This window comes from Salmo salar, chromosome 19 (assembly GCF_965601325.2).
Source record: "Salmo salar chromosome 19, fSalSal1, whole genome shotgun sequence".
Taxonomy (NCBI): Eukaryota; Metazoa; Chordata; class Actinopteri; order Salmoniformes; family Salmonidae; genus Salmo; species Salmo salar.
The window spans coordinates 29,844,799-29,872,408 of NC_138309.1; the positions used below are offsets into that span (position 1 = coordinate 29,844,799).

Consider the following 27,610-nt stretch of genomic DNA (forward strand, 5'->3'; position numbering starts at 1 on the left):
GGCACCCTGGAAGTTAAGTTTTCATTATCAGCCTTTCGAGCTGCTGCTGGGAGAGGGAGCAAACGTCTAACCTCAATGCTTGAAATACATGTTTAATATTTGTCTACTTGTTGTTTATTTTCGTTGTCTAAAAATGAAGTGCCTTCCCACCGGATTCATCCTAAAAAGTGCCTTATTTCCCTTATTGCTCACCTTTCCATTGATCTATGGAACGCGGTCCCGGCATAACCAGGGGTATAACATGTTCCAGGGAAGCGCATACTCTGGCTCAGAACAAAGACAGAGGAATAAGTGAGTGAAAATTTCAGTAAAGTTTATACTGTTTATACAGTAATTTGATACTTTTGTGTGTAGTTGTGACAATTTATGGTTATTGTCTCTAATAGTCTAAATTGTCTAGAATATACCAATTTTAATTATTTCTTATGCCTCTTACTGTAGGCCTATACTGAATTAGGTGTGTTTCTATTTAGCATTGACAGAACAAAAAAAGCTAATTCATATAGGCCTACATATATAGCTTTTTTTTTTAATGGAATACACATTGACATGTACAATTTCGCTGCAATCTCATAAAATAATGAAATCAACATATTTATGGTAGGCTATAGAATGATTTTGATTATTCGACTAACTTTCTATTGAATAGGCAGCATTTTTCGTCGTCATTTTGTGTGACACAATAAATGCTTTTCCAGAAACTGGTGTGCATACGTTGTGCACAAGAACGTGAGCTGTGCGGTCGTGGGAGGTACGGAGAGCTTTGTGCAGCCGGAGTCAGCGCCTTGCCCGAAGCATCAGCCCATCTGCGCGCAACAAGTGATGTAAGTGTAGTGCTGCTATTTTGATTAGTCTAAAGAGCGGTGTTACAGCAGTGACTCAACATAATCAAGTATGATGACTTTGAACACTTATGCCGCATTCATGTGCTAGTAGGAACTAGGAAACTCTGAAATTTCCGACATGCTAACTGGTTGAATGCAGCACCCGTATAACTACAACAAGGTCGCAAGTCGGACATTTCCGAGTTTCGTAATTCCGACTAGCACTTGAACGCAACATTAACTTTGAACGTTCATTCCATGTTTCAAACAGTAGAGCTAGCCAGGGTGTAGATTTAAAACCCGGAAATGAGTTACCTCTGGTTCATTCAGACATCCCTATGGGAAAGAATATGGTTTTGGAATAAACACTGAAAATAAGGTCTGAGGTTAACACAAGCTCAGGAAATCTTATGTTTTGTTCTATGAGAAAATAGCAGTCTTAACATAACCTTTATGAATTATGAAGCCTTTGTGCTTTTTATATTTTACAACTTCTTCAAATTCACAAATTGACATTAGCTGATGAATATTATTTCATAGAACACAACATATAAGATCTAAGCCCGTGTTTACCACAGACCATCTTTTCTGCAGTTATTCAAAAACCCTACAAAAATGCCATTCATTTTCCTCATAGGCTTTGTCTAACGAACAATGGCGGAGTGGGTGCCTACAAAAAGACACCATTACCATTTCTCTAGTGTTGAGGATCCATGGTTGGTCCCATCCTCTGCCTGAGACTGTCTCAGAAATAGTATTCAAAACACTGTTACATGATTGCATTGTTTATTGGCATACCAACTAAACATGTGTAAATATCTATGTGATCTTTGCACCCACTGTTAGGTCAGTTGGGTCACTGACTGGGATAGTGTGTAGTGATACCCCCAGGACATAGGCCCCTACTTGTCCCGTCATCCTCTGTAATCTGCCTTCACCCCTTTCGATCATCAGATTATTCAATATTTACGACAGACAAGTGAATTTGATTGATTTATTCTTTATAGTCTATTTGACGAGTAAAATGTCAACGAGCCATTGAGCTTTATGGTAGATAAGGGGGGATAAAGGATTGTGCAGCTGAGAAGAATAGGTCCTTTATCTGCCTAAACTGTAAATAAGCAACTGCTTGTACTGGCATGCATTGGCACTGTTACTCACAGCCCCCCTGTGCAACATCAGAGGCATCTGACACATTTCTCCCTGGGTTGGCTGCTTTCATGCGTGTTATTATTGAACATCATGTTGGGCAACAAGCAGCCAGCTCTGAGATAATGTCCTGGTGCCAATGACGATGACTGGGTGTGAAAGGTGGAAAATATGAAGCAGCGTTAAAAAGGAGTGCGTGATTAATTAGGAGTGTGACTGGCTAGCTAGCCCATCTGGAGTTTGTCCTCATAAATAAACAGATCGTTATCGCTTGACAAAGCATTGTTCATATTTCATGAACATAAAGGCCCATTGAAATTTGGAAAGCAGAAGGTCACTGTAGAATAACATTGAGGGGGTTTTATGTTGTGCTCATAATTGCTAGAGTATGTCGGGGTTGAAGTCTTTCCTTTGAGATGTTCCCAATATCCTTCATGGTTATATTGATTAAATCTGTTTTTAAACGATATCATAAAAATAATATCATAAAAATTCCTACTTTGTGAGGACTGCCAGTCAAGTTAAATCAATACGATCTCCCCCATTGTAGAAAATGTGAATGCACCTTTTTGTCATCCGTTTCTTTGCCATCTTTCTTTTTTTCCAGGTATCGGACCCAATTCCGTCCCATGTATAAGGTTGGCTATAAGTTGGTGACAGAGCTGGAGTGGAGGTGCTGTCCAGGGCACCAGGGTCATGACTGCAAAGACTTGAAAGGCATCCCATCCAGTCAGACAGTGCTGGGGCCTCGGCCCACCCTGCCTCCTGCCCCTGATCACGTCCCAGAGACACAGGGTAGGGGAGTGTTGCTCAAACCTACCTCGCCTTGTAGAGACAGATACCTGACCCTAAACCCTATATAGAGCCCATACATGACTAGTATGCTTGTTTTCTCATATGATTCGTTTAGGAATGTTTTTGCACTAATGTAATAATGTTAAACATAGATTACACCCACAATTAGATGTAAGTTTCCGAGATGAAAAGAGGATTTATCCTAACCATCTGATAATCCCCCTGTAGATCCGGGACAGCAGGCATGGGGTCAGAGTGGCCACCCCTGGGGGGCAGGGAGGCAGCCAGGAGGTCAGACAGGCCAAGGGCCGGCGGGGGGCCAGGGAGGGAGTCAGACGACACAGCAGCTGGAGGTGGTGGTACAGCGTCTGTCCCAGCAGATTCTAGACATGCAGGCAGCCATGACCAGCCTGTCGGCCAACCTGAGGGTGGACCTGCAGGAGGACACCAGCAAGATGCTGGTCACGCTGCTCAATGTCTTGCGGCAGCCAGACAGCGTGCGTGGGGAGCAGCAGAGCATGCTGCTGCAGGGCCTTTCCCTGGAAAAAGAATACAACACGGTGGACATTGACAAGTTCACGAGCAAGATCAAGCACCTCACCGACACCATAAACACCAAGAGCAATGTACTGGATGACCTCCAAGCCAGAGTCAACCACCATGACGGACAGCTCCACCTGCTAATGGAGGCCAGCCCGGTCTCACCCCCACCCGCCAATGATGCGACCCTGCGCGCCTATGTGGACACAAAATTCCACACCCTGAAGAACGAGATGATGGAGGGCATGGAGATCAAGATGGCAGACCTGAAGAACTCATGTGACTATAAGATCCTGTCGGTGCAGGAGCAGTGTGCGGGCCAGGAGAACAGCTACCTTAGCCTGACCGAGCTCCTCGAGTCCAAGGAGATGGACCTCCGCAAGGAGCTCCAGGACTTCAAGAACCAGCTGCCTAATTCACAGAGGGGAGACGGAACCCCTCCAGGGGTGGAGGAGCTGCGAAAGGAGCTGTTCCGGGTCGCTGAGGCCCAGCTGAGCCTCCAGTCCAGCCTAGAGAAGAAGTCCAAGCCTGACCCACTCCTGCCCCGTGTGGAAGAGCTGGAGGCCCGTCTCAACATGTCAGAGAGGAGCGAGGAGGTGCGCAGCCTCTTCCTGGAGGAGAAGCTGAGGAGAGAGGGGGCGGAGGGGGCCGCAGACCTGAAGAAGGCTATGGAGGACAGGATGAGCTCCATGGAGGACCGGGTCACCACTCTACTGGTGGAGATAAGCAGCCCCGTATGTGGGGCTCAGACTGGTCTAGAGGCACTGCAGAGTGCTCAGGCTCTGGAGGACAGACTCAATTCCCTAGAACAGCTGTGCTCTACAGAGTGCAAGTCTGACCAACCGGCCATAGAGCGCATTCAACAGAACCTCCAGGTCTACAGAACTAGCCTAGACACAATGCAGTCTAGCATCAATGGGCATTCAGCTAGTCTTGGAGACATGGAAGAGTTTGTCCAAGGGCAGCTCCTGAACCATACCGCCAGTCTTACAGATGTGCAGGAAGAACTAAGAGCTCTTAAAGGACGTATGGGAGGACAGGAGGGCTCTCTGTCAGCAATGGGTCTCTCTCTTAGCCAGCAGTCCCTGGAGCTCCAGGTGCAGCTTCTGAACCACAGTGCCAGTCTTACAGGCGTGGAAGAAGCGCTAGGAGCTCTCAGTGGGCGTATGGGAGTACAGAAGGGCTCTCTGTCAGACTTGGGTGTCTCTCTAAGTGCTAATCTTAAAGATGTGCAGGAAAAGCTGGGAGCTCTTAGTGGGCGTATGGGAGAGCAGGAGGGCTCTCTGTCAGCCCTGGGTCTCTCTCTCAGCCAGCAGTCCCTGGAGCTCCATCAACTGAACACCTGTTGCCTGAACAGTGCAGGGCCAGACCAGGAGGCCACGGACCTGCTAGAGCTCCACCTGACCCAGAGAGAGGAGCTGAGGGCCAGGCTGGAGGAGCTGGGCCAGGAGGTGAAGGCTGAGGCAGACCACTGCAGGAACAGGACCGAGGGCATAGCTCTGGATGTTGCCAGCATGGACAGCCGGGTTACCAGCTTGGAGAACGTGTGTGGTAGGCTGGAACCCATCTCCAGCAGCCTGCACAGGATCAAGGAGGGGCTGAACAAGCATGTGACCGGCTTGTGGAACTGCGTCAGCCAGATCAACGGCACCTTGCAAGCCCACGCCAAGGACATCAGAGGACTGAAGGGAACATACCAGAACCTCCAGGACCACTACTCGGGCATCACCCAGGCCCTACATCATCTGACCACCAGGCCTGAGAACACTGGTAAGACTTGACATTGAGATTGACAACTTTGCTTGCTTAAAATTTGCATGATTATTCCAATACTCCAGGTTATATCGCCCATATGTTCTTAAACCTACATCTCCCCTGCGACAACTTTCTCCTGCTACGTTTCCTACTGGTTACATTGCAGTAATATAACAATAATAATAACATACACTGAGTGTACAAAACATTAGGAACACCTTCCTAATATTGAGTTGCACCCCCTTTAGCCCTCAGAACAGACTCAATTCGTTGGGGCATGGACTCCACAAAGTGTTGAAAGCGTTCCACAGGGATGTTGGCTCATGTTGACTCCACAGTTGCTTCCATTTAGCAGTTTCCAAACTTAGTCATGCGTGCATAAATGTTACGTATGAGTGGTCCCAAGAATCAAACCCACTATCCTGGCAGTGCAAGCACCATGTTCTACCAACTGAGCTACAGAGGACCACTACAATATAAGGGCAATTCCACGGAAACGGAATTGCGCTGAGAATCACATTTTTCACTTTCAAATGTATAACAAACAAAAACCATTGATTTCAAAATTTTAAAAAACCATACAACTCTATGCACAAGGACTACTTTAAAAATGTTACCCTGGACATTTTACAAAATACACTTACTGGAAAAACTGTGCAGATGTAAAGTTTGGTAAAAAAAATAGATTTGACAGAAATTCTGTTATGTTTTCCAAAAATTCTGGAAAGAATGGGGTGTCAGCTATGACATGATACATTGACTTTGGGGAAGAATAAAAAAAATTGGTTAATGAACTACAGTAAGTGAAGTACACTTGGTAACATAATTGCGGAACGGAATGGGTCCCCAATCTATACATCACAGAAATGCATAATTATGGATATGAATGTCATTCTCTTCATGGTGATGTATCCTAAATAGGTACACAAAGGTACAAATATGCAATATCCTCCTTTTGCATGTTTGGGTATTATTCTACACACTGGCTATTATTTTAATGTTTGGGGGTGGAGAACCAGGCCAAATCTGACCGGACAAAATCTGAATCTATCATAGATGTCTGTTTCACAAGTTAGAGTAGAGTTCATTACATTAGAGTTCAGTACAGTATACTGTACTGAATTATAGTCTACTCAACTTATTTTTACTTTACTGTACTGTGCTCTCCATCTATGATTTGGTTTAGTTTTGATCATGACGGGACCAAAAATCGACATCTGTGGACATTGAAATTAAAGCCTGTCTTGACCATACCAAAAACAACATCCATGGACGTTGAAATGAAGGCCAGGGTGGACCAAATTTCAACTACTTTTCAGCATCCATGGACGTCTGTTTGTTGGTCAGTGCTCAGTGGATAAGAATGATACAGTAAATGGAAAGAGAGGGGGCTCATGGGTAGGTGTCAGTAAGAGCCGGGAGAGGTGACATTAACTAGCGAGAGCGAGGCGGAGTTTAATTTAACCTTTATTTAACTGAGCAGGTCAGTTAAGAACAAATTCTTATTTACAATGACGGCATACCCCGGCCAAACCCTAACCCGGACGACGCTGGGCCAATTGCGTACCGCCCTATAGGATTCCCAATCACGGCCGGTTGTGATACAGCCTGGAATCGAACCAGGGTCTGTAGTGACACCTCTAGCACTGAGGTGCAGTGCTTTAGACCGCTGTGCTACTCAGGAGCCTTAAACACCAGAAAGAAAAAGAAAATCTTTGAGTTGAACGTAACCGTAAGCCAGTGGAAGGGAGGACTGTAAAGCAGGTGTCCCAACGGTGGTTTGTTACTATGATTTCCCATTGTAGCCAATTCAATTACATTTATTCCGTTATGGATTTTCCAGAAATTCCATTACCGATTTGGTAACAGAATTGAGTTTTAACCACTTAATAATTCATAAACCAATAGATATCAGTAAAAACTAACTAATTGGTAGATCTACCCTTACTTGTTACTTCTGTGAACTTTCATTTTCATCATGAAGGAGAGAAATTTGAAAATATCTTCACGATATGCAGGTTTTTGGTAACAGAATTTCAAGGCAAAGGGCAATTGTTCTTAAACTTACACAAGGCAAATCATTTCTCCAAAACTATAAGTGTTGTTATTAGTTGGCAGGGTTGTTTACTTCAACATTATTGGGTTTTGAAGTATTTTTAATACTTTTTGAATACTTTCTGGTAGATGTTTTCTAAGACCCCTTTTCCGTTTGACCAGAAATCAAAGCCTTTGCTAATATTTAGGATGGAAAATGATTGAAAAATGTGTATTTTTATTATTTTCTCTTACTCTTACTTTTGATTTGACACCAGATTTGACCTGCTCTTATAAACTTCACATGTTGGTGCTCATGGGTCCTTTTACATGGAAATGACCATCATCCAGGTGTTCCAGTAGCAGAGACTGGAGATTACAATCAAATGGTGCTAATAAGATCAACTTCAGAGCTGCAGCTGGGGCCAATTTGAGTTGTGTTGAATGTAGGACGGTTAGTTGAGTGTATGAGAACAGAGAGAGCGAGGGGAAGCTGGATTTCCATCTCACTGCGTTCTGACTCCGAGGCGGCAGCAATGATTGAACACACATGGTCTTTTTAATAGACCCGGTTTGTGTTAAGCAATGCCTGGGCTTTAAGGGATTATTACCGTGCATGCATGTGTGCGTGCATGCATTTCTGTAGTAACTACTTTTGTCGTGACTAATCTTGCTGTCCCATGGTCATCTGTGAGTTCAAAACCCCCATATCCTTTTACATGACAGATAACTAGTGTGGACATGGACTAAGTTATAAATGATGGTGCCCAGGTGACTCAACTGGGAATAAACGCACGAGAAGCACACTCCATTACATTTATGAGCATAGTGCCTCTTCTGAATACAGCTCAACATGACTTACTGGTTTACAGAGCAGCTCTGCACGCTCCTGTCTGGAAGTCCCATGGGGAAGGGGCCCTGGTCCTGGCTGTGAAGCCAGAGGTAGAGACTTTAGATCGGAGCCACTGTTTCTCATTCCTGGGTGTAGCTCTGGAAGTCAAGTGTGAGCCTTAATAACCGTCTTACTTAGAAAGACAGATGTCACACTTTTCCCATCGTGCGAAACGTGCATATGGAGACTCTAAGAAATGAAGTGTCAGTAGCCCGCCCTTCACTTGTAACAACTTATATTTAAAATCATTATTCTGTCAGCTGGAATGTTTGGGTAGTACCCCTCAGAGGGCAGCTCGTTATTCAGACTGGATGCCGTTTTACCCTCCTACCTCCTTATTCTTCCCCCCAGTGCCCTTGTGTTCCATCCCTCTCTCCATATCTCCCTGCACCCTTTTGCTCTGGTGTTGTTGAATCTGTTTAGCACACTGGCCTGGCCGTGTCTCTCTCCTCTCTCTAAATGAAAACACAGGGCTCTATTTTTGACTGCCACTAAGGAGGCGCAAGTGTCAAATGCACGTTGGTTTGCCATTTCATCATGTAAAAACTGTCACACTGGCATATTCCAGCCCTGACACCAGGTTTGGCATTTTACCTGTCTAATTTTAGCTCGCTTGCGCTGAGGTGGGACGGGTGGCAACATTTGAGCTGTGTCCTTAAAAGCAAGTGCAAAAGTGACAATTTCATGCAGCTGTAATGGGAAGTTTTTAAGACCCACTAAGCAGGTCTTATCAGTAACACAGTTGATAATGGCATGGATTTTGAGAGCGGAAGTGCAGCCTATCCAGCCATGACGCACAGTGCCCGTGGAAGGAGAGATGTGCCTTTTGTCCTGGTGAATCTCATATTTAGAAACATAGAAAAAAATATTGGTTTCCCCCATTTCATTTAATTTGATTAAAAACCAAGGATAGCCTACCCTCCCCTTAATTAATCAAGGCTGGTTTAGCAGCGTTACACAGCTGCATGTTTTTATCCTGGCCATTAGCCAAAAGTAGCCTAAAAATAAAGGAGTTTTGAATGGTCTACTGAGAATCCTTTGAAATATTTTTGCCTTCATGCTTTTCCTTATTCACTTCACATACCTCAATCAATCAAATGTTTTTATAAAGCCCTTTTTACATCAGAAACCCAGCCTAAAACCCCAAACAACAAGCAATGCAGATGTAGAAGCACGGTGGCTAGGAAAAACTCCCTACAAAGGCAGGAACCTAGGAATAAACCTAGAGAGGAACCAGGCTCTGAGGGGTGGCCAGACTTCTTCTGGCTGTGCTGGGTGGAGATTATAAATGAGTGACGGCCATTAAGGCAATAATGTTCTTCATGATGTTCATTGATGACCCAGCAGGGTCAAATCATAATCACAGTGGTTGTAGAGGGTGCAAGAGCTCAGTACCTCAGGAGTAAATGTCAGTTCGCTTTTCATAGCCGAGCATTCAGAGGTCGAGACAGCAGGTGCGGTAGAGAGAGTCGAAAACAGCAGGTCCAGGGACAAGATAGCACGTCCGGTGAACAAGTCAGGGTTCCATAGCCGCAGGTAGAACAGTTGAAACTGGAGCTTCAGCACGACCAAGTGGACTGGGGACAGCCAGGAGTCATCAGGCCAGGTAGTCCTGAGGCATGGTCCTAGAGCTCAGGTCCTCCGGGAGGGGAGAGCGGGAGACATCACTAGCCCCCCGGTACATAGACTTTTGTAGCATAGATACCAACATTTCGCTCATCCTATAATGTCATATCAATGGCAGATTATTTTGAGAATCTGCTACGCACGTAGGCAACGGGAACCTAGCATTTTGTATGGGGTGGCAGGCAGCCTAGTGGTTAGAGCATTGGGCCAGTAACTGAAAGGTTACTGGATCGAATCCCAGAGCTGACAAGGTAAAAATCTGTCGTTCTGGCCCTGAACAATGTTCCCGTCATTGTCAATAGGAATTTGTTCTTAACTGGCTTGCCTAGTTAAATAAAGTTTCAATAAAAAAAATAGATGTGCGAATGTTATATGTAAAGACATTTAGGCCTACAGTACGTGTACACACAGTGCCATGGAACGAGAGAAGCGATTTATGCATCTGACCCGATCCTTTAAAAAAAATATTGTTAGTGGTTGAACATTTTTTTTTTTCTTTGTTTAATTTGATTAAAAACCAACCTTTTTAGAAAGTTTGACCGTCCATGAATTTATGGTGAGGACAGACATGGCTCAAATGCAATGCAATTTCATCTACTAGTTCTGGAAAAGTGCAAATCTGATCTGTAAGATGGTTCCATGATGTTTATAAAACATTACATTTGCGAACAGTATAATGGTGAGTGGACATTCCCCCTCTTTATATTGGATCTTTATCCAGCTGCTGTGAAAAGTTTGGATGTGTGTAAAACCCTCCATAGTCGAAGTTTCCTTGTCTGTATTATACACCCACGGGGAGCAATTATGGTGCCTGGAACTGTATTTAGACAGCCTATTTAAAACAGTTTTTTTTATTGTTAGAATTTGATTTGAATTATACACTTTCTTTTTAGGCCTTATCAATAGCCTAGTGAATTTAATCTTGCTTATTGACTACATTTGGCATGTCCCCTCTCCAGACTGCTATTTACAGTAGGCATAGCCCCTATATCAGTGTGAATGCTCTAGCCTATGTATGTTTACCAATGTAAGTCCATATTGCAGCAATGCAATTACAACAATGTGGACTGCAGACATGTTTAACATATATTTAGCAAATATGGGGCAGGCTATTTAACGAACTAAGCTATAATGGACTAACATTCGAATTGGAGTTGATGAGAAAGCAATGCATAAGTAAACACAACTTGAAGCAACCACATGTTTTGATTGGCCAGTGAGGGGCATCGACACACCCACAACTTGTTTATTCATCAAAACCCAGCCCTTTTGCGCCACCACTCACTACTGCATCTATAATTCCGGTTGTGAAAATAGCAAAACCCCCGAATCTAAAACGCCAGCGCTAAGATTTACCACTGTGTTAGGTTTGTTAAAATGTAGCCCACAGGTTGCATTTCAAATGGAACCCTATCCCCTATATAGTGCACTTCTTTTGACCAGAGCCCTAAGGGCCCTGGTCAAAAGTAGGGCATTACAGAAGGAATAGGGCACCAGTTGGGACGCAGACACAGCGAGCAGTCAAGGCTTTCCCCTGAGCCACATGTTCTGCTCTGTACTGCCATGACGTCATACACACCCTGAAGTTAGAGCGTGAGTAAGCGCTGGATGAAGGGACCGAGATTAGGGATTTGGGACCCTCAATTTTCCTCAATGGTTTAGATAATAAATATCTTGATTGTTTCCTTTCAACAATCAGATTTTCCTAAAATGGTATGTTTGGCTGCTCACTGACTGACAATCCCGGCTTGACAAATGCCAAATTTAGCTTGGCTTGTTGACCGGTCTGAAAATCAAGTCCAAACTGCTAACAGATTTGGCTCGGGTATTTATGTTTTGTGTTCATTGGTTTGGAGCTCAATTACAAAACAACACGCATTTTACAGGGCCAACCTATCCACCCGTGCACGGGAGAAAGATATTTTGTTAGGTTTATCAAAAGTGTAGTTTAAGGCAATTTCCCAAACCATTAGTGACAACCAAGCAGCTATTGAGGTCTCTCCTGACCCTACCAATCACTCCCCAGAGATTAGCTGTGTGTGTGTGTGTGTGTGTGTGTGTGTGTGTGTGTGTGTGTGTGTGTGTGTGTGTGTGTGTGTGTGTGTGTGTGTGTGTGTTTGCGCATGTGTGTTCTCCCATGTGTGTCTGTGAGAACCACACATGCAATATGCCCACCCTTGCTTTGCCTCACCACCACCCAGAGGTTTCCTGACAATGGGATCTCCACACTATACTAAGTACTACTTCCTCAGTGTGTATGATATCTTGTGAATGTGCAGATGTTTGTGTCTGAAGTGAGTATGCGTACATAACAGCACATCCTTTTCATTGTGTTTGACAGAGTGGCCTCGGGTTACTAAAAGCCTGTTACAGACAACACAACACTTAAGGGTTCTGTTATGGCCAGTAAAGAGAACCTCTTCTGCCGCCTCAGATTCTATATTGTTCAGGTCAATGACCCTATGATAAATACGACAGGGTGTAGGATGACAGTCCGACGCACTGGCCAAGTGTGAAACCCCTGGGAGAGAGAGATGGTTGCGTCCCAAAGTGGCAATCTATTCCCTTTACAGTGCACTACATTTGACCAGGGCCCCCATGTGCTCTTGTCAAAAGAAGTGCACTATAAAGGGAAAAGGGTGCCATTTTCGACGCAGAGCTCTAGCATCACAGGTGCTGGCCCAGATAGTCCAGAGCAGTGGCGGTCGGTGAAGGAGGACAATATTTAGTTTTTATGAGCATGGCCTTCTGACAAATCACTGGGCTCCCACTGCAGTAAACACGTCACTTTAGTCTCTTGATAAAACCACCATGTAACTGCTCATTTTTATTCTGCGCCATCCCACTAAACGAATGCGATATATTAATTGTTAAAGGTTTAAGATGAAGATGTTCAATTATCACTTTTTCCCCTGAAAGTAGACTTTAGGTCCAAATTCTGGGAGTGAATGTATTTATTCCTAAATCCCAGGCTCTGGATCGTGTCCATTTTGGCTGACTCGTAAATCTTGTCTGTGGTACTAAACTGCTGTACAGTGGTTATGATGTGGTATGTAACATGGGTGACCACACGGATTCTTACGTGTCCTCAGACTGGTGGAGGGAATACTGTGCGAATGGCCCGGCTGTGAGTGTAGGGTTTTCCGGATACATTGTAACACTCCCTCCAAGGCTACAGCCAGCTGCAATTGTTTACATCCACCTCTTTAATCATGGTGCACACATGCACACACACGTTGGAGCTCCATCCTTAAATCATTACCCTGGGATTGGGGCTGAGATTGGCATTCAATCGGAGTCATCCAGACCCAGCCGACAACTACACAGACACTAAACGTCACATGTGTAAATGCGCCTCAGTCCCTCCTGTGGTGTTTTACAGGTTCCTAGTAGTCCTTTCTCTGCGTAGTGTTTAATAGGGAGTAGGGTGAAGCTGCCCCTAGACTGTGATCTTAGTTTCAGTTAAGCATTTTCCACACTAATGGTTAAGGTTGGGGATGGGGAAGTTGATCCTAGATAGGAGCTCTGGCTTTTAAAAAGTTTTAGTGTTGATTTTGGGGATAGGCAGCCTGGTGACTTGGTATGCAGGTATGCCATTAATGTAGAGCCTAGTCCCTTTCTGAAAGAGTTTGGACATATTGCCTGTTGTCTCATTCAGACTGCTCAGGAGAATAATGTTGTAGAAGTAGGCTGAAGTTTGCCCCTGCCTGGACACTGATCTTGGGTCTGTTATGCATATTCCCCACTAATGGTTAAAGGGCAATTCCACCAATTTTCAACTACATACTATATTCATTTTCTCCAGCACCATACCAGTGTCTATTTGTGGATTAGGTTATTTCAGTCACACCCATTGCTGACACATATATAAAATTGGGCACCCAGCCATGCAATCTCCATAGACAAACATTGGCAGTAGAATGGCCTTACTGAAGAGCTCAGTGACTTTCAACGTGGCACCATCATAGGATGCCACTTTTCCAACATGTCAGTTTGTCAAATTTCTGCCCTGGTTAACTAAGTGCTGTTATTGTGAAGTGGAAACATCTAGGAGCAACAACGGCTCAGTCGTGAAGTGGTAGGCCACACAAGGTCACAGAACGGGACTGCCGATTGCTGAAGCGGCTATACTCAGTTGCAACACTCACTGCTGAGTTCCAAACTGCATCTGGAAGCAACGTCAGCACAAGACCTGTTCGTCAGGAGCGTCATGAAAAAAATGGGTTTCCATGGCCGAGCAGCTGCACACAAGCCTAAGATCACCATGCGCAATGCCAAATGTCGACTGGAGTGGTGTAAAGCTCTCCGCAATTGGACTCTGGAGCAGTGGAAACGGGTTCTCTGGAGTGATGAATCACGCTTCACCATATGGCAGTCCAAACAAACTAATCTAGGTTTGGCGGATGCCATGCGAACCCTACCTGCCCGAATGCATAGTGTGCCAACTGTAAAGTTTGGTGGAGGAGGAATAACGATCTGCGGCTGTTTTTCATGGTTCGGGCTAGGACCCTTAGTGCCAGTGAAGGGAAATCTTAACTCTACAGCATACAATGACATTCTAGACAATTCTGTGGCACCAGTTTTGGCCCTTTCCTGTTTCAGCATAATGCTCCCGTGCACAAAGCGAAGTCCATACAGAAATGGTTTGTCGATCAGTTTGGAAGAACTTGACTGACCTGCACAGAGCCCTGACCTCAAGCCCATCGAACACCTTTGGGATGAATTGGAACACCGACTGCAAGCCAGGCCTAATCGCCGAACATAAATGCCCGACCTCATTAATGCTCTTGTGGCTGAATGAAATGCAGCAATGTTCCAACATCTAGTGGAAAGCCTTCCCAGAAGAGTGGAGGCTGTTATAGCAGCAAAGGGGGGGACCAACACCATATTAATGCCCATGATTTTGGAATGAGATTTTCGACAAGCACGTGTCCACATACTTTTGGTCATGTAGTGTATGTGAAAATGGCGCGTTTCTTATAAAGATAGGTCCTAAAAAATGCTTCTCTGTGACATCACACAGTAGGATTAAAAGTAAGAAACTGATTTTCAAAACCTGCATCCAGTTTCTAGTTCCCCACATCACCTGTAAATCTGTTTGAAAATCAATGTTTTAAAAAAATATATAACTTTGGATTATGTCATCGGCTAGAACCTCTTAACTTTATTTCTTTTTTCTACAAAACGTCGAAATGCGCCATTTTCACATATGGGAAATTCCATGGTAACGGAATTACGCTGAGACTTTTTCACTTCAAAATGGTACCAAACAAAAACCATTGATTTCAAAAGTTTAACAAACCATACAACTCTATGCACAAGGACACATTTTTACTATTTCCACAAAACATTTTACAAACACACACTTACTGGAAGAACTGTGCAGATGCAGTTTGGCAACAGAATTTTGGTAAAATCTCCCTGAGTTTTTGACCACATTTTTCAAAACCTACCTGCCCTGAATTAAGATTCAAAGATGTCTGCAGAAAGAATGGGGTGTAAGCTATGACATGACACCTAGACTTTGAAACAAATCTATTTTGGTTATCGAACTACAGTAAGTGAAGTGGATTTACATCTGGTAACAGAATTATGGGAACTGAATTACATTTTGGGTCCCTGATCTGTACCAAATGCATAATTATACCTCTGAATATCAATCTCTTCATGATGTATCCTGAATAGGTACACAAAGCTCGAAATATTCAATATCCTCATTTGCATATTTGGGTATTGTTCTACACACTGGCTATTATTCTAATGAGCTTCGCCCCCAAACAAGACCACATTTGGTTGGTCCGGACCAGACCAAATCTGAACCAATCACAGACATCTATGTTTCACAAGATTTGACAGTACAGCAGAGTTCAGTACAGTAAATTATACTGCACTCTACAGTGCTGTACTGTACTAAACTACTGTACAGTGCTGTACTATTCTCTACTTTTCTTTACTCTACCATGCTCTACTTTCCAAACTTATGATTTTACTAAGTTACAGTTCATATAAGGAAATCAGTCAGTATAAATGAATTCATTAGGCCCTAACCTATGGATTTCACATGAATGGGAATGCATATATGCATCTGTTGGTCACAGATACCTTAAAAAAAAAGTAGAGGCGTGGATCAGAAAACCAGTCAGTATCAGATATGACCATAGAGATGATCAGACTGTTGATTGTGGCCTGTGTAATGTTGTCCCACTCATCTTCAATGGCTGTGCGAAGTTGCTGAGCATCCCAAACATGCTCAATGGGTGACATGTCTGGTAAGTATGCAAGCCATGGAAGAACTGGGACATTTTCAGCTTCCAGGAATTGTGTACAGATCTTTGCGACATGGGGCCTTGCGTTATTATGCTGGCACAACAATGGGCATTCAAATTGGCATCGATAAAATGCAATTGTGTTCATTGTCTGTAGCTTATGCCTGCCCATACCATAACCCCTCCGCCACCATGGGGCACCCTGTTCACAACGTTGACATCAGCAAATTGCTCACCTACACGACACGACACAATACACGCTGTCTGCCATCTGCCCGGTACAGTTGAAACCGGGATTCATCCATGAAGAGCACACTTCTCCAGTCTGCCAGTGGCCATCGAAGGTGAGCATTTGCCCACTGAAGTCGGTTATTTTGTTGTGTAAACTCAGTCTCATCAGCTGTCCGGGTGGCTGGTCTCAGACGATCCCGCAGGTGAAGAAGTACCGGTGGTGGCAACTTCTTCCATCACTCTCATTCCTTGGGAAAACAAAGTTAGGTGGTACCTCACTTGGTCCTCTGCAAACTAGTTGTGTCCAAATTCTGTCAGTCAGAACTGAAGACCAGTCAGCAGTGTCTGTAGACAGTGGTTCATCCTCACCAGCAGGATGTGGTGGGAATGCTGCTACAGGCATTTCTAATGGAGAGCACAAAGGCCTTCGTTTACACACGTTATTCACAGCATTTATAGTGGTGGAACATCCCACATACATACCCAGTAATAACAAAATCATCATTGTTACCTACAATATGGAAACTTAACTTTGCAAAAAGGAAATTATTTATTTTGTTTATGTTATGCAGGGATGCACACAAACACATGCGTGTACCCACACCTGAAGAATCCTGCTGGGGAGAAGTGGAAGCAAATAGGTCTTCATCCTCAGGCTCAGACAACATTTGTGAAGACACCTGTGTGGCTGAGGAGGTAGATGGCTCCCTATCCTGGCCAGTGCCAGAGGGTGCTCCAAAATATTTCAGAAGTGCCCCTGAATTTTGATTGAAATACAGTATGAGTCTGACACCCTAAATACATTTGTTGCACAATTAAATATACATTTCATTATGCACAATTTATCAAACTTTCAGAAAAAGAACCAAATGAACCATACAACCTCCTTGGCTAATTCTAGGCATAAGACCTAGTCAATACAATCACAGAAAACCTTTATGATGTCACCTCAAGTTAACCAAATCAAAAATGTGCTAGTCGTTTTGCTGCAGGATACACACATTATCATGATGAAACTGTGTGAAATTATGTCCAATGTTATGTAAGCTAGTTGGACAGAAAACAGAATATTGTCACCTTATGCGTAATAGCATAGCAAGCAACATATACTGCTAAAAAAAATAAAGGGAACACTTAAACAACACAATGTAACTCCAAGTCAATCACACTTCTGTAAAATCAAACTGTCCACTTAGGAAGCAACACTGATTGACAATAAATTTCACATGCTGTTGTGCAAATGGAATAGACAACAGGTGGAAATTATAGGCAATAAGCAAGACACCCCCAATAAAGGAGTGGTTCTGCAGGTGGAGACCACAGACCACTTCTAAGTTCCTATGCTTCCTGGCTGATGTTTTGGTCACTTTTGAATGCTGGCGGTGCTTTCACTCTAGTGGTAGCATGAGACGGAGTCTACAACCCACACAAGTGGCTCAGGTAGTGAAGCTCATCCAGGATGGCACATCAATGCGAGCTGTGGCAAGAAGGTTTGCTGTGTCTGTCAGCGTAGTGTCCAGAGCATGGAGGCGCTACCAGGAGACAGGCCAGTACATCAGGAGACGTGGAGGAGGCCGTAGGAGGGCAACAACCCAGCAGCAGGACCGCTACCTCCGCCTTTGTGCAAGGAGGAGCAGGAGGAGCACTGCCAGAGCCCTGCAAAATGACCTCCAGCAGGCCACAAATGTGCATGTGTCTGCTCAAACAGTCAGAAACAGACTCCATGAGGGTGGTATGAGGGCCCGACGTCCACAGGTGGGGGTTGTGCTTACAGCCCAACACCGTGCAGGACGTTTGGCATTTGCCAGAGAACACCAAGATTGGCAAATTCGCCACTGGCGCCCTGTGCTCTTCACAGATGAAAGCAGGTTCACACTGAGCACGTGACAGACGTGACAGAGTCTGGAGACGCCGTGGAGAACGTTATGCTGCCTGCAACATCCTCCAGCATGACCGGTTTGGCGGTGGGTCAGTCATGGTGTGGGGTGGCATTTCTTTGGGGGGCCGCACAGCCCTCCATGTGCTCGCCAGAGGTAGCCTGATTGCCATTAGGTACCGAGATGAGATCCTCAGACCCCTTGTGAGACCATATGCTGGTGCGGTTGGTTACTCCTAATGCAAGACAATGCTAGACCTCATGTGGCTGGAGTGTGTCAGCAGTTCCTGCAAGAGGAAGGCATTGATGCTATGGACTGGCCCGCCCGTTCCCCAGACCTGAATCCAATTGAGCACATCTGGGACATCATGTCTCGCTCCATCCACCAACGCCACATTGCACCACAGACTGTCCAGGAGTTGGCGGATGCTTTAGTCCAGGTCTTGGAGGAGATCCCTCAGGAGACCATCCGCCACCTCATCAGGAGCATGCCCAGGCGTTGTAGGGAGGTCATACAGGCACGTGGAGGCCACACACACTACTGAGCCTCATTTTGACTTGTTTTAAGGACATTACATCAAAGTTGGATCAGCCTGTAGTGTGGTTTTCCACTTTAATTTTGAGTGTGACTCCAAATCCAAACCTCCATGGGTTGATAAATTGGATTTCCATTGATTATTTTTGTGTGATTTTGTTGTCAGCACATTCAACTATGTAAAGAAAAAAGTATTTAATAAGATTATTTATTTCATTCAGATCTAGGATGTGTTGTTTAAGTGTTCCCTTAATTTTTTTGAGCAGTGTATATTTGTTAGCCTAAGTGTTATTCTAGCCTATTTCATTACATGCATAATATTATACACAAAGAGATGACATAGCTTTTATCTTTTGCGCGTTTCTCCTCTTCTTTCCTCATTTTCCTAAACTGGTCACTGATGGCTTAGACCTTTTCTTATCCATTTGTGTTGATTTGGTACTCGAGCGTCAATACATTACCCATCCCCCAACACTGTCAACCAAGAGTCAAGACTAAACCAATTCACCTTGGTGATGTGCAGTACTGGTTTTATATTATTCCTAACGATTTCACACAAACCAGAAAAAAATGCAACAATATGTCTGTGAAACTATATATTCACAGTATTATGAATGAATTGTGGTTTATTTGATAGCATTTCGTAGTGTGACTTTACTAATTGCATTAGTACTGTACAAAGTTAGAGGTGCGCTATTTGATAGATTCCCCCGCTCCCCCTACCTCGGGCTTCCAGTGGGGAGACCTGATGTCAACCTACCCCCGCTCCCTTCCCAATCTCGTACTTCTGAGTGGGAGACCTTCCCAGGCAGTAGCCTGCCTAGCTCACAAACTAGAATCAGGGCGCCCACTCCGACAAGGTTAATTGACCCACAGTCCCACGCGGTGACATATCATTGACGTGACGTGCAAATGAGTGACAGCAAACCGATCGCGCAAATGTCACCATTTCAATTTTTTTGGTGCGGGCGCCCCATGCCACCCCCGGCAAGATACCTAAATCCACCACTGACTGTGTCAGTAGTTGTTAAAAGTTGTGCAGCATTGTGAAGTTCCTCTCTGACTTCGAATGCATGCGTTCCTACAACACAGAAGTAAGACTTGAGGCTACAGGGCTGCTGAAGGCAGTGACGGACCCCGGCTTTAAGTTTACAGCCACCATGGTGTACAGAATCGTCAGTCTTCTCGATCCTCCAAACAAATTACTCCAGGCAAAAGCAACGGATCTTTACACTGGAGTCAAAGTGGGTCCTCAGTGCGTTGGAGTGTGTCAAGAAGCTGAGGTGTGACAGCGAGTTCGAAGCCATTTGGGAACAGTGCAGTACCAGCGGCACTGATGCACCAGCTCCAAGCAAATTACAACATTATGTAAGTACAAATTCTCAGCAATACGTGGTGGACAGTACAGTAGGCCAGCAGGACAGAGGAGAAGAGACAGTGTAAAAGACTGTTCTTCAGCATGTTGGACGCTGTCATTGGTGAAATGTCAGAACGATTCAGCGAATGTAACGGCCGGTGGAGGCCCTGTGTGCCCTTGACCCAGAGATGCATGACTTTCTAAAAAAATAAGTGAAACCACTGCGCTGGATCTAAGCAAAACAGTTTTGATGGAAGCTAGGTTTAGTGACGCTTGCTCTGGCTCCAATGAGTACAAATGGCCCCACTTGATATCCTGCAATGATTCTCTGGGCCCCTCTCCACTATTCCTACCGTGCTTACTACACTGAAACATGGACTGACTTTTGGGGTGTCCACAGCTACATGCGAGAACTCGTTTTCCACTTTGACAAAGGTGTTCAGTCAGCACAGAAGAAGCATGCTACCCCTAAGGAAAGCTCAACTACTCTAACTGGCATTTTAGGGGGATCTTACGTGAAGATTTCGGGGAGAATGGAATGATCGATGACTCAGGAAGTTCCATAGAGCATCAAGAAGGCTGCAACTCTTTTGAAAACGTATAGATTGAAACCATGTAGCTGGTTGTTTTTTTTACCCCGTTTCCTCCCCAATTTTGTGGTATCCAATCGCTGCAACTCCCGTATGGACTCGAGAGGCGAAGGTCGAGAGCCGTGCGTCCTCCAAAACACAACCAAGCCGCACTGCTTCTTGACACAATGCCCACTTAACTCGGAAGCCAGCCAAACCAATGTGTCGGAGGAAACACCGTGCACCTGGCGACCGTGTCAGCGTGCACTGTGCCCAGCCCGCCACAGGAGTGGCTAGTGCGCGATGAGACAAGGACATCCCTGCCGGCCAAACCCTCCCCTAACCCGGACGGCGCTGAGCCAATTGTGCACCGCCCCATGGGTCTCCCGGTCGCGACAGAGCCTGGACTCGAACCCAGAATCTCTAGTAGCACAGCGATGCAGTGCCTTAGACCACTGCTCCACTCGGGAGGCCCAGCTGGTTGGTTTTTATTGAAATCTTGCTTTAGTGTGTAGGGCGCCGCCCATGGTGCTGATAGAGCGCGGCAGAGATTTCGTGCCATTGAACCTGTCACTTCTTGGTTTTATTGTGGTATAGCCAGATAAAGGGGAATGAAATAATATTTCAATGTAAGAACCCCCAACAATGTCACTTTATCCTGGCATTGGGTCTGATCTCTTGTGCGGTCTTTAATAACCTCTATTTAGGTCACTGATGACAGAGAGGTAATTACTCACTGTTTAGATGATAATGACAGAATCTCTCAGGCATAGAGAAACATTATATACAATAACTGTACTTTTGTGTAAAATGACTAGAGAAAGTACAGTAGTAAGGTGTAAGAGTGCAGAGCCGTGGTCAAGTGGGTAACACTCACAGCACATGATGCCTCCCCACCGGAGACTGGGGTTAAATCCTCGTATCTATCCTTCCTCATGTGTCTCCGTGTCTCCAACCTATTTATCTCCCCATCTGTTTCATGCCTGTCAAATAAAGTAAAAAAATACTGAGGGGAGTGGAATTCCCCCCAAAATTGAAAGAGAAGATATACTGTAACTAAAAACTACACCGAAAATGGGCCAATAAGGAAAAAAATACAAGCCACTACAATGGCATACTGTCAGTACGCAGACTATGTGCTGCACTAGAAAGTTAGTCGGGTCTCAACTTACAACAGCAGTTTTCCTCTGTCAGTCACTGACAGTCAATCAATTAGCCCATATCAGCTAACATTTTATTGATTGCTAGGTAAGTTAGTCTAGCCAGCTATCTTGTAGTAATCATGGACGAATTATTGACCGGGCAAGACACGTGCCAAGACACGTGCCCAGGGGCCCTCATTGATTTTGTAAGAAACTCTCACTCAGATATCATATGAACATTGCATAAGTCATGGCAAAATGTGTTGAACTGCAGGGAATCGACTTTAAAACTGAAAAATGTTCTTCCTATCCCATAGAAAAAATGTGTTAAATCACATGAAATTAGTTTTAAAATTGCTAAAGTTTCTCTCTGCCCCATGAAGAAATGTGTAGAATGGCAGCAAAATGTACTTTAAAACTGCAACATTTTCCCAACGCCCCATGGCAAAATGTGTAGAATTGCAGGACATTAACTTTAAAGCTGCAATATGTCACTTTTGGGGGGAGTTATAGATCTGTCAATCTCAATGAAAGCAAGTCTAAGAAGTGGTAGATATGTCCTATGTACGCTATTTCTATGCGCACATAAGTTTATTTTTTGGAGGAGTCTTTTACTTTCTGTTTTGTACACCAGCTGAAATACAATATATTTGGCTATGGAAAAGTTATTTCACAGCGGTTTAGATGGTATAATGATTTTCCACATTGCTTGTTTTGTCACAAACTGAAATTAGGTAAACTATTAGAATTTTAGCAACCGGGAAATGGCGACGGGATTTCTGCATATTGTACCTTTTTAAAGCTACACATCTCTCTCCATATTGCGTAGGGCCCCCAAAACGATAGAGGCAGCCCTACATTCTGGTGTTAGTTCCCACAAACCAGCTTTTACTGGAAGGTTGACTTTACTGGAAGGAAAGTAAAAGGTTTCGCTCTAGAAGCACAGAGGCTGTTTAAGAGTAATGACAGTGACAGCTTGACCTTTCTGTCTGAAAGGAATTCTCTGATGCCTCTCTTTTGTCTAGACATTTTGTCTTCGCTGTCATTTTTGGCCCATAACGTAATGCTGACGGGGCCGGGAGACTGGGAGAGTCCTACTGTCTATCAGTGTCAGGATTCATCACAACACCAGCTGGTTTGTAAACACGTGTTGACCTCTCCACAGCTGGTCTGTGGTTTTATCCCTCGCTCCATCCTTTCTTTCTTTTGACGCCCTTGTTTGTCATTACCTCCTCTTTTCAGGTGTTCATGTAGGTGTGGAGGAGTCTGGTAATCCCACTGAGACCAAGCTTGTCCCTCAGGGCCCTGTCCTACCTGTTGGGCCAATACCAGATGGGGCCCTAGCACATATGATGGAGACTGGGGAGGCAGGAGCCCCGGGAATTATCATCTCTTCCAAACCGCCCAAATGGGCCGACGGCAGCATGTCCACCCTCAAGGGCTTCGCTGGAGCCCCAGGTGAGATATAGGGGTAGCTGGAAGAGAGGCTAGGAACAAGTACAGAATGCATTTGCATATCCACACACACACACACACACCCCCAGCAAGTAGGTATGTTTGCAAGATTAATTGCATTCTTTCATGAAATGTATCTTCGTTATATTACAGCCTCCCCACCCTCTACAGGGTCTTTAAAGCCTAATATACCAGTGATTTCTGGTAAGTGCTATTTGACTCATTTGATTTAATTTACTATCAATATACAATGTTGAGTCTCCTGAAAATGAACCTCTTTCAGCAGTTGCCCACATTCCTCTGCGACTGTCATTACACAAACCATATTTAACTTTAACAGGTAAGGTATTTAGTACTCTTGTTAAGATAAATTCTGTAGTATTCCAATCAGCTACTGTATGGACAAGAATTGTCCCAATAACCACTTTTAAAAAAATAAGTGAGAATGTGTGTCAATGTGACAGATTAAACTTTAACCCTGTATCAGGTGAGCGGGTGTCCTTCTCGGCTGGTCTCAACCGCTTGCCCTTCCCTGGGGAGGTGGGTATCATCCGCTTCAACAAGGTGTTGGTAAACGATGGGGGACACTATGACCCTCACACAGGTAACGACTATATCACCACACTAATATAGATGTAAACTACAACCTATCCAAATAATCAAGAAGAGTTTTATAGTTGTACATCTAGGTGACAATACAGTCATGTCAACTCATATATGTTCCCTCTCGCAGTTGACATGTATGAGTGCCCCCTTGTGGCTGATAGGTTTCCTCTTCATGTCTTCCAGGCATCTTTAACGTTCCCATGGAGGGCCGCTACCTGCTGAGTGCCGTGCTGACAGCCCAGAGAGGTGCCAGGGTGGAGGCGGTGTTCTCTGTGTCCAACCGCAGCATCCAGAGGCTGGACACGGCCGGTTACCTGCCTGATAATGGTGGAGGAGGTGGGGCTGGCTCCACCAGCTGTGACTGTGGAGGCTCTGCCTCCCTGAGCCTGGTTCTCACTCTGATGCGTGGGGACAGGGCAGGTTTAGTCATGACCGCAGGCAAACTTGCCATCTCAGAGAACACAGAGGTCCTCTCAACATTTAGCGCCGTGCTTCTCTACCCCACCCCCTCAAAAAAATAGCTGCCATGTTATAGACAAAGTTATCCCCTAAAAAAGAGAACCCCACCAATGATATTGCTTTATGTAGCTCCACCCTCAAAACACCCATTCTACTTTAGATTTATGCTGTGTTCACATGTTAGTCGGAACTAGGAAACTATGACATTTTACTTGCTAATTGGTTGTAGTTCTACACGTGTCGTGTTAAACCAGTTAGCAAGATGGTCATTTCTGAGTTTCCTAGTTCCGACTAGCACGTGAACGTGGCAGTAGTATGCCCAACATTTCATGCCTTACAGGTATTTTAGTAAAACAGGTAGATTGCTTTAACGTACTATCATATGACAGAGCTTTCATACAAAAAAGAGATGTATCAAATATTTGATCATAGGATTCTTATGGAGGAGACAGGGCAGGCTACTGCCATTTATGGAGTATTAACATTTAGTGATTGATTATATTTGAAATGTTTGAATGTGTGCTTGTGTTGTGTTCAATTTGTTTACATTTGTTGTAGTTATTTTCAAATGACTATTTTATGAGAACAATCAATTACAATACTGTACATACAGGTAACTGACAAAATAAAAGAAACACCAACAAAGTTTCTTAATAGGGTGTGAGGCCCCCACAGCTTCAATGTGCCTTGGCATAGATTCTACAAGTGGCTGAAACTCTATTGGAGGGATGCGACACCATTCTTCCATGAGAAATTCCATCATTTGGTGTTTTGTTGATGGAAAACTTTCAGGCACCGGCCCAGAATCTCTCATAAGTGTTAAATTGGGTTGATCTGGAGACAGACAGCAATGGCACATTGTTTTCATGCGCATCAAACCATTTAGTGACCACTTGTGGATGGGGTCATAGCCGTGGTAGCCCAAAAAATTGCTAAAATAATGACCCTACACATGATGGGATGTTGATTGCTTAAATAACTCAGTGTTCCACCTGTGTGGAAGCAGCTGCTTTCAATATACTTTTGTATCCCTCAGTCATCAAGCATTTCCGTTATTTTGGTAGTTACCTGTAGCATCGTTAGAGGAACTAACGTTAAACAAATAAGCTGGTCATTTTTCTACATGACAAGGGATACAGAACTTTTCAACAAGGACAGTTGTTTTGAAAGGTCTTTTGTATTTCAACACATCCCAATGTGTCAATGTTCTTTAGGACCAATGCCTGAAAAGGAAATGTTTCAGTACCTTTTCTTGGATCAGAGGACTTAAATTCAGCCCCGGGGGCCAGTTATAAAAGCTTTGTTTAAACAGTAGCCATGAGTGTTTATTAACTAGGGTATTGTGTTATTATTATAATAATATAGGCCTACTGTTTATAGTATCACTATAAATTATGACCGAATGGTATCACAGATGTTTCTTACATGAATTACAGTGAGTTTTGTTTAGGAAAAAGTGGATTGCGTGTTCAAACAACTGTAGTAGGAGGTGCTCATTTAAATAATGGAATGATGTATCAGAAGTTGGTGCAACACTCTCCATTCTAACATATATTTATCTGATGAAGGTCTCTGAGCAAAATGTCACGCTGTGTTTTTAACAGAGTTGTTTAGCTAGATGAAGAGCTTTTCCAAAACTCACACCCTCATTACACCAAACATCTGCATGGAATCTTCGAATGTATTTATTCTTGTGGTAACCATTCATATCCCAAAACACACACTTCAATGTACATGGTGACGTGCAAAAAGGCATTTTGAGGTGGGAAAGAGTGAGAACTGTGAAATGAATCTCTTAACAGATACACTGATCACGATCCAAGCAGTTGCTGAAAAAACCCCACAAATACCAGAGTGTTAGGATGTGTATACTCTCCACACACAATAGCTCTTTCATAGAAAGAATGACATCATTACTGAGGAACTCTGCAACACCATCACATACAACAGCCAAATGAGGATGCTAAATCTAAATATAGTTCCAAATATACAAGACTAACCCAAGCCATAACAGAAATATATCCAATAAAGAAGAATTCATTTCATAAACATTGTAAAGGTAACCCATAAAATGTCTGCTAAAAGTTCCAACATAATACTGTAATTGTGCTTTCAGTGCAAATTAGTCTGTCTCCATCCAAAATCTCCAGTACTGTGTGTGTGAGCAACATCTACACTTTAGAAAGTGCTTCCTTCACCTTTAACCTCACCACAGCTACCTGTCTGTATGTCTTAAACATTGAGCCAGCTCAGATATATTAAATCTCTACCTATTAAGATTTGTGCCAGTTCCACTGGCAGCTCAGAGAATAATCTGTTAAAGCTTAGCATGCACTGTATACGTTAAGGCCTTTCAAAGCAGCGTGATTCTCCAAATTAACATCTAACCATATTGCAACAATATAACTTTTATAATTAGAAGCAGACTGAACCAAATGAGAAGTGAAAAGTCAGCATTATCACTAAAGCCAAATAATCAACTAACCTTACAACTAAGCCGGCCTTCTTTCTCTTCACATTGTATTCTAAGAAGGCTGTACAGTCTGTTAGAATGTATGTCTGCATGTATTATGTGAGGCAGTTCTTATTGATATCTTCACAACGAGTGCTTTTGTACCTGTGGAGCACTAAACAATTGAGTAAGCATCAGCATCAGTAGACACATAGTATACAGTCATCAAAGCTGATATTAAGGCAGTGCAAGCAATCATAACGGAAAGAGCCATGAAATGATTACGCAACACACAATATTGCCTATGCCGATTTGAGGTTGATTTCAAGTGATTTTTTTTTTCGTCCAAAAAACAAAGTTTATCTACCGTACTAAAGTGTCTGTTAATTGCTACCTTAATACCTGAAAATAATACCACAGCTGTGGGAATTGTCCAATCAGAATCAGGGCAGCTCCTGAAGACCGACTTCAGTGATTGGTTGTCTCAGAGCAGCTCCTCAAGACAGACTTCAGCGATTGGTTGTCTCAGAGCAGCTCCTCAAGACAGACTTCATCAATTGGCTGTCTCCAGAAGCAGAAGGAACTGAATTCTGGGAAACTGAAGGTGGCGCTCTGCTCCTTACTGCGTAAAGGAAAAACGTGCTCTACCAGTTCACTCAGTCGGCCGTACCTACATTGAGACAGGCAAGGGGTTAGATAACAGTTACTTACTGACCAAGGTCGGGATTCAAAGGCACATGGTCGGCCTACGCACTGCACTTGACTTTGAAGGTAATTGACGCCTGAGCTGAATTCCGGCCCAAATACTTCCAAAGAAACCCACACTACTGACATACAGACAGATAAACAGACCTGCAAAGTAGCTACTTACGACGTTTTATTGCCTTTTGATTGCTCTAGGATGAGCTCTCCTTTGGGATTGACTGTGAATATCCGACACACAGGGACACCCACTTGCTTGTAGGCAAACACATCCTGAGCCAAAAAATGGAAGAGTCATCTTAACAGTCCCCCCATTCTGATATTCAAAATTAGGTATATAATTAC

At 44.0% G+C, this 27,610-nt stretch overlaps 2 protein-coding genes across 6 annotated transcripts in view; one reads left to right on the forward strand and one right to left on the reverse strand.

Annotated features, from left to right (window-relative positions):
* On the forward strand, nt 1–24,631 carry LOC106578698 (EMILIN-2). 3 transcript variants are annotated; one of them, XM_014157802.3, is made up of 9 exons: nt 1–291; nt 699–824; nt 2,581–2,768; nt 2,997–5,078; nt 22,834–23,049; nt 23,200–23,250; nt 23,330–23,386; nt 23,534–23,650; nt 23,836–24,631. In XM_014157802.3, exons 1-9 carry the CDS (start codon nt 89–91, stop codon nt 24,171–24,173), a joined length of 3,378 nt encoding a protein of 1,125 aa, XP_014013277.1. In that variant the 5' UTR covers nt 1–88; the 3' UTR covers nt 24,174–24,631. The 3 variants fall into 3 exon arrangements, with proteins under 3 accessions (XP_014013277.1, XP_014013278.1, XP_014013279.1); XM_014157803.3 differs by having other exon boundaries at nt 2–291; nt 23,333–23,386; XM_014157804.3 differs by lacking the exon at nt 23,330–23,386 and having other exon boundaries at nt 2–291.
* Nucleotides 24,632–25,780: 1,149 nt separating this feature from the next.
* Nucleotides 25,781–27,610, reverse strand: part of LOC106578699 (phosphatidate phosphatase LPIN2) — a 47,520-nt gene continuing 45,690 nt past the window's right edge. For all 3 annotated transcript variants that reach the window (XM_014157809.3, XM_014157807.3, XM_082965675.1), the window contains 2 exons: nt 27,435–27,538; nt 25,781–27,233 (listed from right to left, as the gene is read on the reverse strand). In XM_014157809.3, the coding sequence (XP_014013284.3) occupies nt 27,089–27,233; nt 27,435–27,538 (249 nt within the window). In that variant the 3' untranslated portion in view covers nt 25,781–27,088. The remainder of the gene's footprint in view (nt 27,234–27,434; nt 27,539–27,610) is intronic.